This window comes from Falco cherrug, chromosome 12 (genome assembly GCF_023634085.1).
Source record: "Falco cherrug isolate bFalChe1 chromosome 12, bFalChe1.pri, whole genome shotgun sequence".
Taxonomy (NCBI): domain Eukaryota; kingdom Metazoa; phylum Chordata; class Aves; order Falconiformes; family Falconidae; genus Falco; species Falco cherrug.
The window spans coordinates 11,465,885-11,481,344 of NC_073708.1; the positions used below are offsets into that span (position 1 = coordinate 11,465,885).

The window sequence follows — 15,460 nt, forward strand, 5'->3', positions numbered from 1 at the left end:
TGTTTTAACATATGTGTGCAGCGGTGACATTTATCTTTAGCTTAAGCATCTAATATCAGGAAGGGTTCTCTAAGTAAAGAATCACAAATGAAAGTAGTATCTTTCTCTTGTCTAGAGTTTGTTGTCTGTGTTTTGACATTTCCTTGATCTCAGATATTTCACATCTTGTTTACTGGATTTTGAGCGTCCTCAATTTTAGGCATGCAGGTCTCTGCGCAGTATAGAACAATGGTTTCCAAAATTTTCTGTCACATGTCACCAAGATACTGCAATTTCAAAGTCCTCATAAGGTTTTTCTGTCATGATTGAGTTTTCATTGTGCTGAAATGTGATTGCCTATGGAAGAAAGTATTTGCATAATGTCCTAATTGTAGGAAGATAGAATGTAAGCTCACAGAAAAGGCAGATCGCTTATAAGGTGGAGAATGTTGTCAGAGGAAAGTGGGAGCTATGGTAGGCGAAACGCCAGCCACTTTCATGTATGCTCAGTGATATCTTCATGAACATTCAAGAATGAGCTTTGATAGTCATTTCCCCCTTAATAAGAATTATCTGATGTTATACAGTAAATTTTCCTTTTTCTAGAATTACAAAGTTAGGAGATAAAAGAGGTCTAAATTAATGGCTGACACTGTATTCCTTTACTTTAGCGACATAATTGTTCTGAGAACGAGGATTTTTAGTGGGTAACTGAACTGTTGGAGTCAGCCTGTAACAATGGCACTTTTCCAGACACTTGTGTATAGCAAATACAGTTTGGCATGGCGCTAAGGTAAATGAATCTATTTTGACAGATTTTAGTGGCCCTGTGTATCAGTCAAGGCTCATCTAACCATCTGTAGAATTCACATGATAATTTAGATTGGGTGGGACCTGAGGTCATCTAATTCAGTGGGTGCTCTGTCTTCAGCCTTCAAGGGCAGAGAAAAGGATGATGAGAGCTGGTCTACAAGCTTCCTCCTATGTCGGTCTGTCTTTTTGCTTAGGGTTTTGTATTATATCTCTTGCAAATGGTATCTGATTACATAGCAAGAGTCTATATTTTTAAAATGTGTAAAGAAAATTACAATGACTTTTCTGTATTTTAAGTTTTTTATGTGTTGGTTTATTTTACAGAATAGACCTCAAAATGGCTCTTTTTTTCCTTTGCTTTGGTTTTGTTTTATTTTCCAGTGGCAAAGTGTTTACCTGTACAAGCACCAGAAAATGGAAGAGTAATTACAACTGGTGCATTTGAGCTAGGCCAAGAATATTCCTTTGGCCAGGTTGTGAATTTTGAATGTAATGCAAAATACCAGCTTGTTGGATCTAAAGAAATAATTTGCTCTTCTAACGGAAAATGGAGTAGCGATGTGCCTCAGTGCCAAGGTAAAGAGGAAACTATTTATTATCTGTAATTAAGAAGTTTTATTCTCAAAGACTTCTAAGGACTGGTTGCCGTATGGGAAACTACAAAGCTGTCACTTTGTTCCACAGCAATTAAGCATAGTTTGTCTGTAAACAATCTCCATTGCATATATGCAGAAGTAGGATAAGAAAGAGAAATCAGAGAATATTGGATGCTAATATAGTCATAATGGACCATCTGTTTGTTCCACATTTTCACTACAAGCTCTATGTTTTGCCAGGCTGCAGTCAATTTCCTTGAAAATAGCTTTGGTATGTCTACATAAAATTCAATCACTTCAGTGTTGATTTAACAAAAGTAATTACAGTTTTGAATCTATGTGAACCAAGTTTAAAAAACAGGTATGATTTTAATTCACTCATGTTCTTAGGTTATATAAAATACAAAGAAATCATGGTGGGTCTTTCTTTCTTTCTTCAGACTAATGTGTTTTGACAGGTTAGAAGGTTAATTCATGTCTAGTTTTTACAGAGCCACACAATAACAGAATAGGTGAGGCTGGAAGGGACTTCTTACGGACCCTCAAAGCAGTCAGCTAGGGCAAGTTGCTCAAGACTATGTCCACTTGGCTTTTCAACTTCTCCAAAGATGGAGACTCCACAGCCTCCCTGGGTAACCCATTCCCGTGTTTGACCACTCTTAAGTAAAAATGTTTTTTTCTTATGTTTAAGTGGTATTTCCTATCTTTCAGTTTGTGCCCATTGCTTCTCATCTAGTCACTGGGTGCCAATGAGAAGGGTCTGGCTCCATCATCTTTGCTTCTGCCTGTCCCACCCCATTCAGGAGTTTATACATATAAATAAAATCCTCTCTCCCCCCAAGCCTTCTTTTCTCTAGATTCTCTTAAGCCTTTTTTTGCCTTTCAGTTTTTCCAATTCCTTAATTATCTTCATGTCTCTTCACTGGATCTGCTCCAGTATGTCCATGTCTTTCCTGTATTGGGGGAGCTTTGACCTGAACACGGCACTCCAGATGTGGTCTCACCAGTGCTGAGTAAGGGGGGAAGGTCACCTCTTTTGACCTGCTGGCAACACTCTTCCCAATGGAGCCCAGGGTGTTGTTTTCATTGTTTGCTGCAAAGACACGTTGTTACCCCCTGTTCAGTTTGTCCACGAAGACTGCTAAGATTTTTTTCTGCAAAAATACTTTTTAGCCAATTGACCCCACCCTGCTCTGCCCACAGCTTCTACTGGTGAATGGGTTTATTCCTCCCATTTTGCAAATACAGATTGTATGGGATTGGACTGTCAGTATGTAAGGAAGCTTGTGGTACCAATCACTGTTAAGTATCTGGTCCATCAAGTTTCTTGGAGTATTTATGTTATCTGATCATGAAGTGTGCATTTAGAAGAGCAGAGTATATATGTCAGGATATCAGATATGGTTTGTTCACAATTTCAGTGCTGCATTTTTCTGATTTGAAACCCCCATTTATTGTAAATTGAACAGCATAAAGTGGGATTACAGCCATGTACCTTTAATATTTTGCAGAATATAGTGAATTTGATTAAACAGTTACAGTTCTACTGAGCTATGTTTCATCTTAAATGCAAGGGAATCCAAGAGGACTCTTTGGTGTCCTGCTCTGTGGCCTAGGAAAGAAAGCCTTGAATATTTTCTGGCTTTATGAATGCAGTTTTTGGAAACTGCAAGATCTTAGTGGTTTTATTGGGTTTGGCAAGGAGATGGGGATGCTGACGTTCTTTTATAGATAGTTAAGCATTCTAGTGTCAGTTTTCCAGGTAGTTTAATTCTTTTTTCCTGTTGATGCCATGATTTAACTAATCATCTACTGGCTATGAGAGAGCTTTAAGTTTGCTGGAAATTACAAGGAAATTTAATTATCTGAAAAATGGAAAATTCTAGATTTCAGCTAGCCTAGATGCTTATTTCAGAATGTCCCCTGCCCTTATATACTGATTATGAGATCATTAAAACCCAAAGCAAAGCTCTAAAATGTGTCTCATGAACCAATTTGCTATAGATGCTGTGCTACACCACACTTTCTACCTGGCATCCACAAGCAGGTCACTGAAGTGTTTTCAAATAAGTTTCAGTTTCCAAATGCAAATGTTTTGTGAAGTCAAATGAAAAAAACCTAAATTTTATTCCAGTAGGCATTTAAATGTAGCAAATAAAAATAAACAAAAATTCTGTATTTCTCAATTTCAGAGATTATCTGTGATGTACCAGATATTCAGCATGGATTTATACGTTCTCCAAAGAGGTCTTACAAGGACTCTGAAAAGCTGCCGTTTGTCTGTGATGAAGGGTATACGTATGGTAACACAGCAGATGTACGATGTACTGAATCAGGATGGACTCCAACCCCCTATTGCACTGGTTAGCCTTGCCTAAAGTTATTTTGCACATTTATTGTGTTTGGAAGTAATTTCAGAGTTGAGTAATGACAAAAGTTAGTTTAATCACCACAAAATAAATCCATCCGCATCTGACCAGTAGCCCATGAAGATCTGGAAGGACTAAGTATTAAAGAGGCCAAACAACTGGGTAAGAATTTTCCATGGAGAGCAGCAGCAAAAACAGTTAATTCAGTCTTTTGTTACTTGAGTGTAGTTAAATAGGCCCACAAAGCAAAAATTGCTCCAGTATACTGCATAAATAAGACTGGTGTTAAAATAGTTCATGCTGCATTAGCAGGTATTGTTATTTTATTCTTTTTTTATATATGATTCTGTATTAATGTGAAGAACATAGGAAAATGATTTCTTGGGCTAGAAAAAAATCCTAATTTGGACAAATAGGAGGGATAAAGCTGAATCTCTTTATCTTCTACAAAATGCAATGAACATGTTTTATCTAAGGGAAGGAAAAATGAGGCACTAAAAAGAATATTTAAGCAAGCAGGAAAAAAATTATTAATACAAGAGAAATTTAAACTACAGACGGAACCTGAAATTTTTAATGCATTGAAAAATTAACATTTCAAACCAAGTTCTTAGAGAAGTGGTATCGTTTTTTTAAGTCCTCTTGTCTTCACATCAAGTTTTGATACCTTTCTAAGTGTGTTTAACCTGAACATAACTGGTACAAGTCAGTGGCTTTGCTGTATGTTGGAAGACTGGGTAAAGAAATATTTGTTTGATACCATATGAATTGTAGCAGTATGACTAAAACTGGGGAAAGCTAACAGTCTTAAGCTTTCCTTAAGCTTAAGCCTATGCTTATGAAACACAAGTAGTTCTTTGAGGGGGAGATACAAATTAATGCATCTTCAGGTCTTCTGTGTTCAGTAGTTGAGATGCAGTGGCCCCATAGCTGAGACTCTGCTACTTATAATCATGGGACTAACCACACCATAAAATACCACTCAGCATCTCACCCTGTATGAACATTTGAGAGAAGTTTGCTTGACCTGCTGAACTGATCTCTGCATCTTGTGTGAGTGTCCTGATGAGTCTTAGGGTAGTTTGAGCAGACTGAGCACCTGGTTGCTAGTCGTTATAGCCATCCTCTAAATTTCCAGGCTAATAGTTCTGATCGATCAGTTCCAGCTGAAGAGGAACAATTGAAAAATGATCCCTGTTTCACTGATGGAACTTCAGTAAGAAATTGTTAGTGTACAGTGCAATCTTTCAGAAATTACTGGAAATTAAAAAAGTTTCTTTCAAAGTGTCTTTCACATTAAAATCCTGATTTAAGTTATAAGCTGCCTTTCAAGAGTTCTTCTGAAATAGTGAGATAGTGTTGTAGGAAGAACAATCTGAAGTTGACATCACCATTGCCAAAGGAGTTTGGCCATTCTCTTTGCAGTTCAGGTTTAGTCTTTTAATTAGCCTGACATCAGTAAGAGCTGTGACTCTCCTCTCACAAAGTGGTACATTTCTAAGGGTGGAAGAGAAGTGTAACCTTTTCTTTGCCCTAAGCAACATCTTTTTAACGATTTCATGCAGTTATGGTTAATATGCTATGAAAATAAGAACTTATGTAATAAATATAAATATAGTCTTCAAATTAGCATCCAGTTTTTCTCTTTTTATTTAGTAATTCAGTGCTCTCCTCCAAGCATTCCCAATGGGAGCTTTAGACCTCAACGCAACAGCTACAAAGAACGTGATACAATCACAATACAGTGTGATGATGGATATCAAATTACAACAACAACTGGCAGAAACACAGCTGAATGCACCAAGAATGGCTGGGTGCCTGATCCAGTTTGTACCTGTAAGTAGCTCTTGTGAATGAAGACACAACATGTGGAGTTTTTGGAAATATATCAGTGAAAAAGAGGCCAAGAGAAAAACTTCAGAAGCATGAGAAGTGAGAGTTGCTTATTCACTGTGTTTCTTCATGATTTAAAACTTAATTTGGTGGTTTGGAAAAACAGCTATCAAACAATGGTATAATCTACATTTACATTTTGTTTATAAACACAGGTGTTATCTATTATTGCATTTCTGAAAGTATGTGTTAAAATGTGCTATAGTTGGCTCCCTGTCAGGAAGGTTTGTGGTCTGCCAGAGTAGCATGCCAGTCAAGATAAGAGGATGTAGTGAGTGTTAAAGTATCCAAACTGAAACATAGGTTTCAGTCGTTATAGGTATAGTCGTTGGAGGTTATCTTTCATCATTCATATTTTTATTTGCAGTTGTATGTTGGATATTATGAACAATCACAGTTTTATTCTACCTGTTATAACCTGTTAAATAACAAAACAAGATATTCTTGATTGTTGATGAGTTCATTCTTGGCTTAAACTTCCCATACCTACAATTATAGTTTTGCCAGTAGGCACAGTAGTAACAAATAAATAAATAAATTGGCAACTAATTTCATAATCTAGCACTCTTTGGTCACTGAAAATAAAAGAAAAACTTAGAAAACAGAATGAGAGAAACCCTGATGAAATCAATCTTGTAAATGAACCTTTGGATAAGATGATTTTAACTATTCCTGAGAAGTGCAGTTAGTATCTGTATTGATCTTTCCTCTATATATGTGTGGGTTCTAAAATTCAGATATGATTCTGAGACCACTTCACTCATTATTGAGTGGTCTGTCCAGTGGGTGATGTCCCCTGCCTCAGCATGTAGGCTCTGAGACAGGGCACTTCAGGAGGAATGTACCTGCCATGGCCGAATAGGACACCCTGGGTAAAAACTGAATAAAAGCTTCTGGGAATCTCCTCCTTCAGTCCTTGAGTTGTCCCTGAAAAGGATCAGTTCTTCTGAGGAACTGAGAAAACAAAAGAATTTTAAAATCAAAATTAGAAGATCTAGGAAGAGATTTTGGTGCAGGATCCCAAAAGTTACAAATGAAAGTGGTGACAGGAGTCATCTCAGTTTTAGAGTCCACAGTTCAGTGTCTGTAGCTGAGCTCGCTGTCTGGGCTCCCATCATGGTCAGTAGAGCAAATTTAGTCAGGACGGTCTACAAAGACGGTGTCCTCTCACTGTAGAATAAATACTTACATTTGGTCTCATGAATCAGCCTTTGGAGTCCACTGAGAATATTGACTTGATTTCTGTTGGTTCCAATGGAGTCGAAGGGAAGCAACACAGGTGTAAGCACTGACAGACACCAGAAGCAGCGTGTGATTGTTCCTGCACTCCTTAGGATCTGCCAAGGTGTGCAGTCCTGATTCTGTCAGTTTCAGAAAACGCTCAGATGACCAAACTGAATCTGAATTAATTGTGTCCTGAACTTCTTGTCATGCATGTGCTGATGTTGTTACTGTTCAATTTTATTTCAAGGGAAACCGTGTGACTATCCAGCTATAGAAAATGGCAGGTTGAGTGAATCACTGGAGTACGGCAAATACTATTACTTTCCAATGAGGCTGGGGCAGCACGCTCATTACCACTGCAACAATGGTTATTCAACCCCGAGTGGAGAATACTGGGTTCAAATGGTCTGTTCTGAAAGGGGCTGGTCTCCAAAGCCAAAATGCCTCAGTAAGTACATTTCTACTATATGCTCAGTTCTGTTGTAATTGGCAAAGGTCTGTGCGGCAGAAATTGTGCCGATGGAGCACAAGACGGAACAGGGAACAGTTTGCTAAAGTAGAACTGCTTTAATTGATCCCTGGAACTGCAACCAGACTGTCCATCCTATCTGCAGAGCTCAAACTGTCAGCTAGTAAGAAAAAGACACTCTGAAATGATTAAAGTAAGGATGAAAGAATGCTTTTAGATTTTGGAGATTCTCTACTCCCAAAACCATTCATGAGATTAAGAAACACACAGGAAACATTTGTCCGGCTTCCAGGGTATGTGCATGCATCTACTTTCATCTGCACATATAAACAGGGAGCTTCTACTCTATGTAGATATATTCTTCCCTCTGCATCTTGGGCACTTTGTCTAGTTTGCTCTCTGAGCTCCATTGCCTGCTCCCTTTGGAAAACATTTGGAGTGGAGAAGGGGGCACACGCTTGCAATAAGCTGAGAGTGAGCATGGCATCAGCAAAAGATCCAGATACACTGACTTAGATTTAAAATAGATTTAAAGCAGCAAGCTGAGGCCTGCTCTCCTAACATGTATCTTCAGTCACAGCAAAGTTCCTACCTATTGGTAGGGCTTGGAAGCGGATTACAAAAGGTTGATCTTTCCCTGTTGCCCTTGTGGTGCCTTGAGTGGTGCTCAGTGCAGGGAATGAATGGAGTCCTGCTCAGATGAAAGGACCTGGTTGCTCAGGTAACACAGCTACATCATCCCTTCAGCCACCTTCTGTGTGTCTGGGCTCTTGGGGGTGCAGGATGTTGTGTGTAGAGGAATTATAGAGGAATGAGGGCAGGTTAATTAACATTGATAATATACAGCTGTGGGCTGGCTTCAGGGGCGGTGGGCTGGCTGATGTGGATAAGGTGCAGCTGTGGCTGGTTCCTGCTAAGTAGTTAAATAGCTCTAAGGGGTATGGAAGAGGAGCACTGGATGAAGAGAGACCTGGAGGGAGCAGAGGGAGGAGAGGGAACGTGCCCCAGATATAGGGGAGGCCCCAGGAGAGGAAGGGGGCCCAGGTGAGGAGAGGCTGGCTGGGAGAAGAGACGATCTGGATGCAGCGGAGGGACTGGCCTGAAGAGGATGAAGAAACAGCATGGCCAGTAGATGAACTGTTGAAACCTTGTGGGGGACTGCTGGCCGTGCCGGGGCGAGGCACGGGAACTACTTATCGAAGTTAACCTGGTATGGGGTGGTAAAAGCCTTGTTGCAGCCGGCTAGTTTTGAGAGTGCCGCAACACCAGTGTGCTTAGCTGTTGCTGATTTGAGAGGCTGATACATTTGCACAGAGATAAAATCTTTTAGAGGCAAATGCTGAAAATCACTCAGGGCAGACATCAATGTTTCAGAGACATAGCAGACCAAACCAGAGCTGGTGTACATGACGCTAGGTGCGCTGAAGTTAGCCAGGCTTGCATATGAACACTAGGTAAGTGGTAGTGTTTACTATACTGCTTCTCAGCACCTTATGTGGTGACTTGCATCCCTGCTCATGTGATTAGTTGGGGCAGTGAAATAAACACGCTTTCATTCAGGTTTGAACATGAATACCTTTTGGGGATTGAAGACTACAGAAAGGTGCTTGGAAGCCTGTTTTAAAGTCACTGTCTTCCTAAGAATTCATTTACCTCAGTTCTTGCTGTGCAAATTACTGTGGTTAAATGTACTTATCTTCCTTCCATAGAAAAATGCTATGTCAGACGTGTGGAAAATGGTTATTTCATACGTAGCTGGCAGAATGCTTACAATGAAGGTGAAAGAGTTAAATATGCCTGCAACAATGGCTATTATACTGAACATGAAGGTGGGGAAGTCACATGCACAAAGAAGGACTGGTCACCTCCTCCAAGATGTATCCATAAAAGTGAGTGTGCAGTGTATTTTGTTGGGGTTTCTAGCTTAAACCAGTAAATTGGTCATCAAATCACCTGCATTAATCCATCACCACTGCTTACTAAGCCTAAGTCTAGGTGTTCTGCAACTGAAACACAGTGCTGTGATTCTCTCAACTGTCTCGTGTGGTTCTTATGTCCCTGTTATGCTGCTGAGGTCAGTCGCTATACAGACATGAAAAATGTAGCGTTATGAAACATTCACACGTGACTCGTGCTGATCTCTCAGAATGTATGCTCTGGGGTGGGAGTCATGGTCCCTTTGTCTTCAGTAGTGGAATCTTGTGCACGTAGCTGTGCAGTAATGTAACAAATAATAATCATTTCCCTTGCACAGCCTATCTGTAACTTGTCTCCTTTCAGCCTCTCTCTGTGCCACCTGACCCTTGTTTCTCTTGCTTCCTTTCCAGTTAGTGTCATACTGAAAGTGGGGGGAATAGGAAAGTTACCACTCCTAACTCTGTTTCCAGCTTTTGTTCCTGACTTGCACCAAGCCTGAAATTTCTAGAATCTCTCACAGAAACTTTGCACAATTTAGATAATGATGTCATATGGACAAAAGTAATAATACAACCTAATTTTCTTGGACTGTAAAAATATCTTTTTAGGAAACAGTTTGACCCTAATAGAGACACTGACCATAAAATGTTTTGGACTGCCACCCACATAGATTTTGACATAGCAATGAGCAAGCAAAATAAAATTTTATGATTCCTAGTGTTAGGGTATTGTGGGCATCACTGATATAAACACCAAAAAATTTGATACAGAATTTAAATTTCTGAAGCTGTTGCGCTAAAGTATCATTAACTCTGCTTCTGGCATTCAAATACATCCTCTAGTGTTTCTCAAAGTCTTTATTTTTTCATATCTTTATTTCCTTGACTCTCTAATGCAAAAATATTGCTATTTGTTTCTAGTGTTAATCTCTTAAAATGAGGAAACTCCTTCACAGGCTCATTTATTTGTGAAGAATTTAGCATACCACAGAAATTTTATTTCAGAATACAAGACCATGACATCCAACCAAGATGACCGATTTTAATCCATTTAGACTGGCTTAATGGATTCCAAGTGATGTGAAACCAGTTATAACATTGCATCTGTCGGGGCTAGTGTTTTAGCGTGCAATAAAGGGACTTCTGGTCCAAATTTGCTTTAGTCCTGCAGTATGTGCACTCTGAATGATATCTCTCTGGTAGAATTGAGGCAGTACCTGCACACCGTGGTGATCTCTGGCGTGCCCTTGCCCCTTGCAATATGGACGGAAGGTCCTCTAAGCACGTGCGGTGCTGTGCATGCCCAACATTAATTTCTTGTCTAGCGAAGACGAGATGTGGACATGCAATTTTGAAAGCTTGCAGGATTGCTGAAAAACAAACTCCTGTCCATCCCTGTCTGTGCTGCATGAGTTGGTAACATGAACTCTGACTTTTCACTTTCCAGTTGTCCCCCAGGAAGACAGCTCAATGAAGAAGCAAAAACTCACATCCTCTTAAAAATGTTCTCAGTCCTACTGGTGCTTCGTTTGTTCTCCTTCTGTGTATTATAAATATGTAGTTTAGCAGTGTTTTACTTGGAAGAAATTCCGTATCTCTCTTTCAGAAAAATGCCATAATGTCAATTTTGACAACGGTTATTTCAGCCTTGGAGAGGAAACATTTAATTTATGGGAGGAGACCACCTATAGTTGTCATACTGGCTTTGTAACTCCAGAAGGACAAGAAACAGGAGTGACACAGTGTCAAAAGAATGGCTGGACTCCACCTCCAAAGTGCATCAGTGAGTAGCACCAAGGCTTCAGAGCTCCCTGTCATTGTCCTTAGCACAGACATGATGTCCTGTGTACTCAGATTTTTGTCATCCAGATTTGTAGAATTTTCTTATTGGCAGAAGGAGACTCAGAGGACTGATCCTCCAGATATTGACATTTCTGGAGGTCCAAGAAATAGAGAAAACATAGAGGAAGTGAATAAGGTGGGAAAATATCTACTGTTTTCTAGGTGAGTTATCTTTTTAGACCTCTGTAGCACAAATAGATGGTAATTGCACCTCTCCAGTGATTCTTACCTGACACAAGGAACATGTGCTCCCAATTCTCCCACCTTTCACACATGTGAGGGAAGATTTATGAACCTGTGAACAAAGAGATTCTGTCAAGAACTTCCTTGAAATGTGACCAGACTAGAGAAAAATGGGGTCATTATTTGGGAAGATGTTATCCCTATGCATAAAAAGCACAATGCACATGTCTGCTCTGGTGTTAAAAAGTACAAAAAATGGAGTGCTTTTTCCCAAAAATACCTCCATACTGTTTTTGCCTTTTTCCTCTTAAAAGTTTTTTCCTCTCCTGAACTGGGGTGCAGGATCGTAAAAGAAAAGCCCCCCTTGCAAATGACCTTGGGGAACAGGACTACAGCATGTTTGCTATGACACCAATAATAATACATAGTAGAAGGAAAGGAATTGTATCTAGAAGTAGTATCTAGCATAAATATTTCTTCTTTAGATACATGTTTCTGAAAATTAATGCAATGTATATTATATGAATATGCTACATATGATGTTCTACATTCATATTCTGGCAATAAAGAATTTTCAGGTTTCAAATATACTGAGTAGTTCAGTAGACTAGCACGCATTAAAGCTGCTCCAGAAATTATGCTTCCAAAGGGCAGTGTTTCTGGATCACAAAATGCACTGTTTGTTTCATTCTACAGAATCATGTAAAAGACCTCATGTGGACATTTTGAATTACCACACAAATAGGACTATCTTCTTTCCTGAAGAAACAATTGAGTATACATGTTTGGAGGGATATCGAACTGCAAGTAATATGCCAACTGGTACCACAAGGTGTGGTGTAAATGGTGAATGGAGTCCAACACCGCAGTGTCTTGGTGAATATTGTTGCCTTTGTACAACTCTGTATAGACTTTGTGAAGTTTTTTCTTTAAGACTTACTTTGGTTTTGTTCTAATTGGTAACACTTCATGTATTTTTTGTAAGGTATGTACTAGATGTTAAAATATTTTGTCTTTGTAGCAATAGAATGCGACATGCTGACACTGCCCAATGGAGATTTTTCTCCCAAGGAGGGTAAATACAAGAATGGAGATGTTGTGAATTTTATCTGTACAAACAATTACATTAGAGTGGGACCTGCCTCTATTCAGTGCTATTACTTCGGATGGTTTCCACCACCACCAGTATGTAAAGGTAATTCTTTTGTTAACTTTAATGTAGTAAGAGATAGATGAAAATGCCTGGGTCCCAAAGACTTCTGTGGACACCTTCTATAAGCTAGTCTTGCTCCCAAGAGCCATTATCCCATCTTCAGCTCTAGAAGAGCAGGAATGGGTCTCTTTGGATCATTTCATAGTAGTTTTCTACTTCATGTTCTGAACAGCTGAACTTTCAGTGTTGAACTTTCTGTTAGCTTTAATCATGCCAAGTGGAGTTCTGCAACAATGAAAAGTGAGCTGGTAAATGGCTTAGGCAAAATTTCACTCAGGTTATTGACTGTACTGTATGAAAATAAAATATTATTTTAAAAGGCATAAATAATGTGCAGTATGGCAGCCAGGAGTGGTCAATTTGAGTAACATCCTCTCTTACTGTATCGTAAGTGTCCTAAGTTTTGCCACTGCCTAGTGTTGATACCCGTCAGATACTGTACCCTATATTCCTTTTTCTGATCACATGATAATGAAGAAAAAAAACTGTTTTGGAGGTGACACAGAGCTAAACCCAAGCAAAAGAAGCTCAGTGAAGGGTTTTAACATTCCTCAGCTTCATCCAGTAGGATGAACAAATTCGTGCAGAAGGGAAGCTGTATGCCCCTATTCTTACTGGTTTTAAGACACAGAACAACTTGCTGGCATCTGAAAAGATTTTCTTTTACTGGTGCTATGCCCTTTCACGAGAAAGTTTGGGAGGATGAAAAGATCTCATCTTCCTCGTCTCCTTTTCTTCACACTCAATTTCCTTGTTGTCCTTCATGCTCTCATAGTTCCTTTTTGCTCACTCTCTTTTGCATTTAAAAACAAGTATGTTTCATACGGTTGGCTCTTTAGCTCAGAAAGATTCTAAACTCCCTTAACAGGAGCTCTGTTCGCTCCGTCAGAAGTTAATTCCTTTAGTATACAGTACATATCACTTGCTGGGTAGTTTATAACATAGGTGGTTATTACTTGCAGAATTTTCACTTTTCACTTTTTTTTTTAAGGAATACTGCAGCTGTTATCCATATAACACTTTTTTAATCTTAAAACTGGATTGTTTTTATCAACCATTTCTTTTACCATAGCAGGCAATTCAAAGTGCATGGAAGTAAGCGCAGTGAGCCAGGATCACACATGTATGTTAGTGATCTCCAGCCCAACATGAACCTAGATAGTCAAAGGCATAAACCAATGACCTGTTTAACCTGTTCTACTGGGTTTTCTTAACTTTAAACAACAAATTCAACTTATTTTGTGTTGCACTTAACACACAACTGTGCTAGAAGTACTGAATTCGGAGCATAGATTTGATCTCTTGATTTCAGCGAACACCAGAGGTTGTGGACCTCCACCTGAGATTACCAATGGAAGTATTGCTGGTGGCTCTGTGGGACAGTATCGGCATGGGGACAGAATGCAATATGAATGCAACACTGAATTTAAATTGAGTGGATCAAAGGAAATAGAATGTGTCGATGGACAGTGGTCATCTTCTCCCTCTTGCATTGGTAATTTATGTAACTCTTACTTGTGAGAAGTCTATAATTCACTGTAGGTTAATACTTCACAGATATTTTCACAATTAAAACTATATAATTGCAAGTATAATATGTTACATTTCAACACGTTATGGGTGAAAAGTAAACACATACCATATGTAAAGCCAAAACTTTATTAGTAGTATAACTGAAATCTTAAGATTCCAAACAAAGTGTTGTGACTCTGGATCAAATGATTATAGAAAGAGAAAGAAAATAAATAATATATAAAGAACAATTATAAATATATAAATAATACAGAATATCAGAGTAATAGAAACAGTTATCTATAATTACAATTCTTATACACACACTTTCTCTTATTTACCACTTTTTCTGGGTTTATGGGTCTCTTTGGGTCCTAAAGTCAATGTCTTCAGTCTGGTGTGTTTTGGAGGGAAGTTGTAGCACATTATCAGTATCTCCAGTCGTTCACTGGGAAGAATAAGATGTTGATGCTGATGATTTCCTCCTTACAGGATCTGCTTGGGGTAATTTTTAGTTTTGCTAGCATGCTTTTATGCCTTGCCTCTTTTCACTGATCTACAAGTTCTGAATTGGATATGTTAAGCATGTTTTAAATATGCTACATACTTGTTCTTTTTCTTTGTGTTACCCCTAAACCCAATTTTGATCAGCTGTGCATGTCGTTAGGTAGCATACCTACACAGGAGTCTGATACTGTGTGAATGGCAACGATGGGTTAAAAATGCTTGTGCAAAACTACTATTTGTTTGTTAAGAGAGTGTCTCAGAATTGAAGTAGAATAGAATATTCAAGCTGAACATCTGTAAATACAGAAAATAATTTAGGGAATTCTTACGGCACAGGATGATCTTACAGCAGAACCAATAAATGGTAGCATTTTTGTGGACTGGTTTATTCTGTCCCTATACATGTACAGCCTGACACATCTTTCTTAAGTAACACTGATGGTTTAAATATGTATAGCACGGAGCTTGCATCTTGTCAATCCTTGATCCAGTGAGAATAGTTTCAGTGCAAAGGCTTGACAGGAATAATGGTCCAAACTTGAGTATGGGGTTGTTCAAAATCAATTTTTGAGGTCATCATGGGTCTTCCCTCTCCCATGTTCAGAGCAGGCCCTATGCCCTTATTTCCCTTGCATACCTTTTTCCTCCTTCAAAAAAACCTGCTCACATGCTGCACTCACCTGTGCAAGACACGACCCTTTGCTGTCACTGCCACTGCAACAGTGACAGCCCAAAGCAGGAACTGCTAATATCACACAGAGGTGAGAGCGCTGTAGCCCTCTAAGTGATGCAAGAATGGTTTTCAGCTCTTGTAATAATAGTGACTGAAAGTGCGCGTTACAGACGTGTAGATGTATAATCAAATATAATTTTGACTGATCAGAATCATGGAAGTTGGTTGATCCCACCAAGGGATCCAATTGTGTTGGATTAATTGAAGGTTT

General features: G+C 39.0%; 1 protein-coding gene across 1 annotated transcript in view; it reads left to right on the top strand.

Annotated features, from left to right (window-relative positions):
• Positions 1-15,460, top strand: part of CFH (complement factor H) — a 34,091-nt gene that overhangs the window by 7,686 nt on the left and 10,945 nt on the right. Inside the window, exons 5-13 of the mRNA XM_027798184.2 lie at positions 1,174-1,368; positions 3,581-3,751; positions 5,414-5,593; positions 7,122-7,322; positions 9,053-9,232; positions 10,866-11,042; positions 11,981-12,160; positions 12,306-12,479; positions 13,810-13,992. Of these exons, the coding sequence (XP_027653985.2) occupies positions 1,174-1,368; positions 3,581-3,751; positions 5,414-5,593; positions 7,122-7,322; positions 9,053-9,232; positions 10,866-11,042; positions 11,981-12,160; positions 12,306-12,479; positions 13,810-13,992 (1,641 nt within the window). The remainder of the gene's footprint in view (positions 1-1,173; positions 1,369-3,580; positions 3,752-5,413; positions 5,594-7,121; positions 7,323-9,052; positions 9,233-10,865; positions 11,043-11,980; positions 12,161-12,305; positions 12,480-13,809; positions 13,993-15,460) is intronic.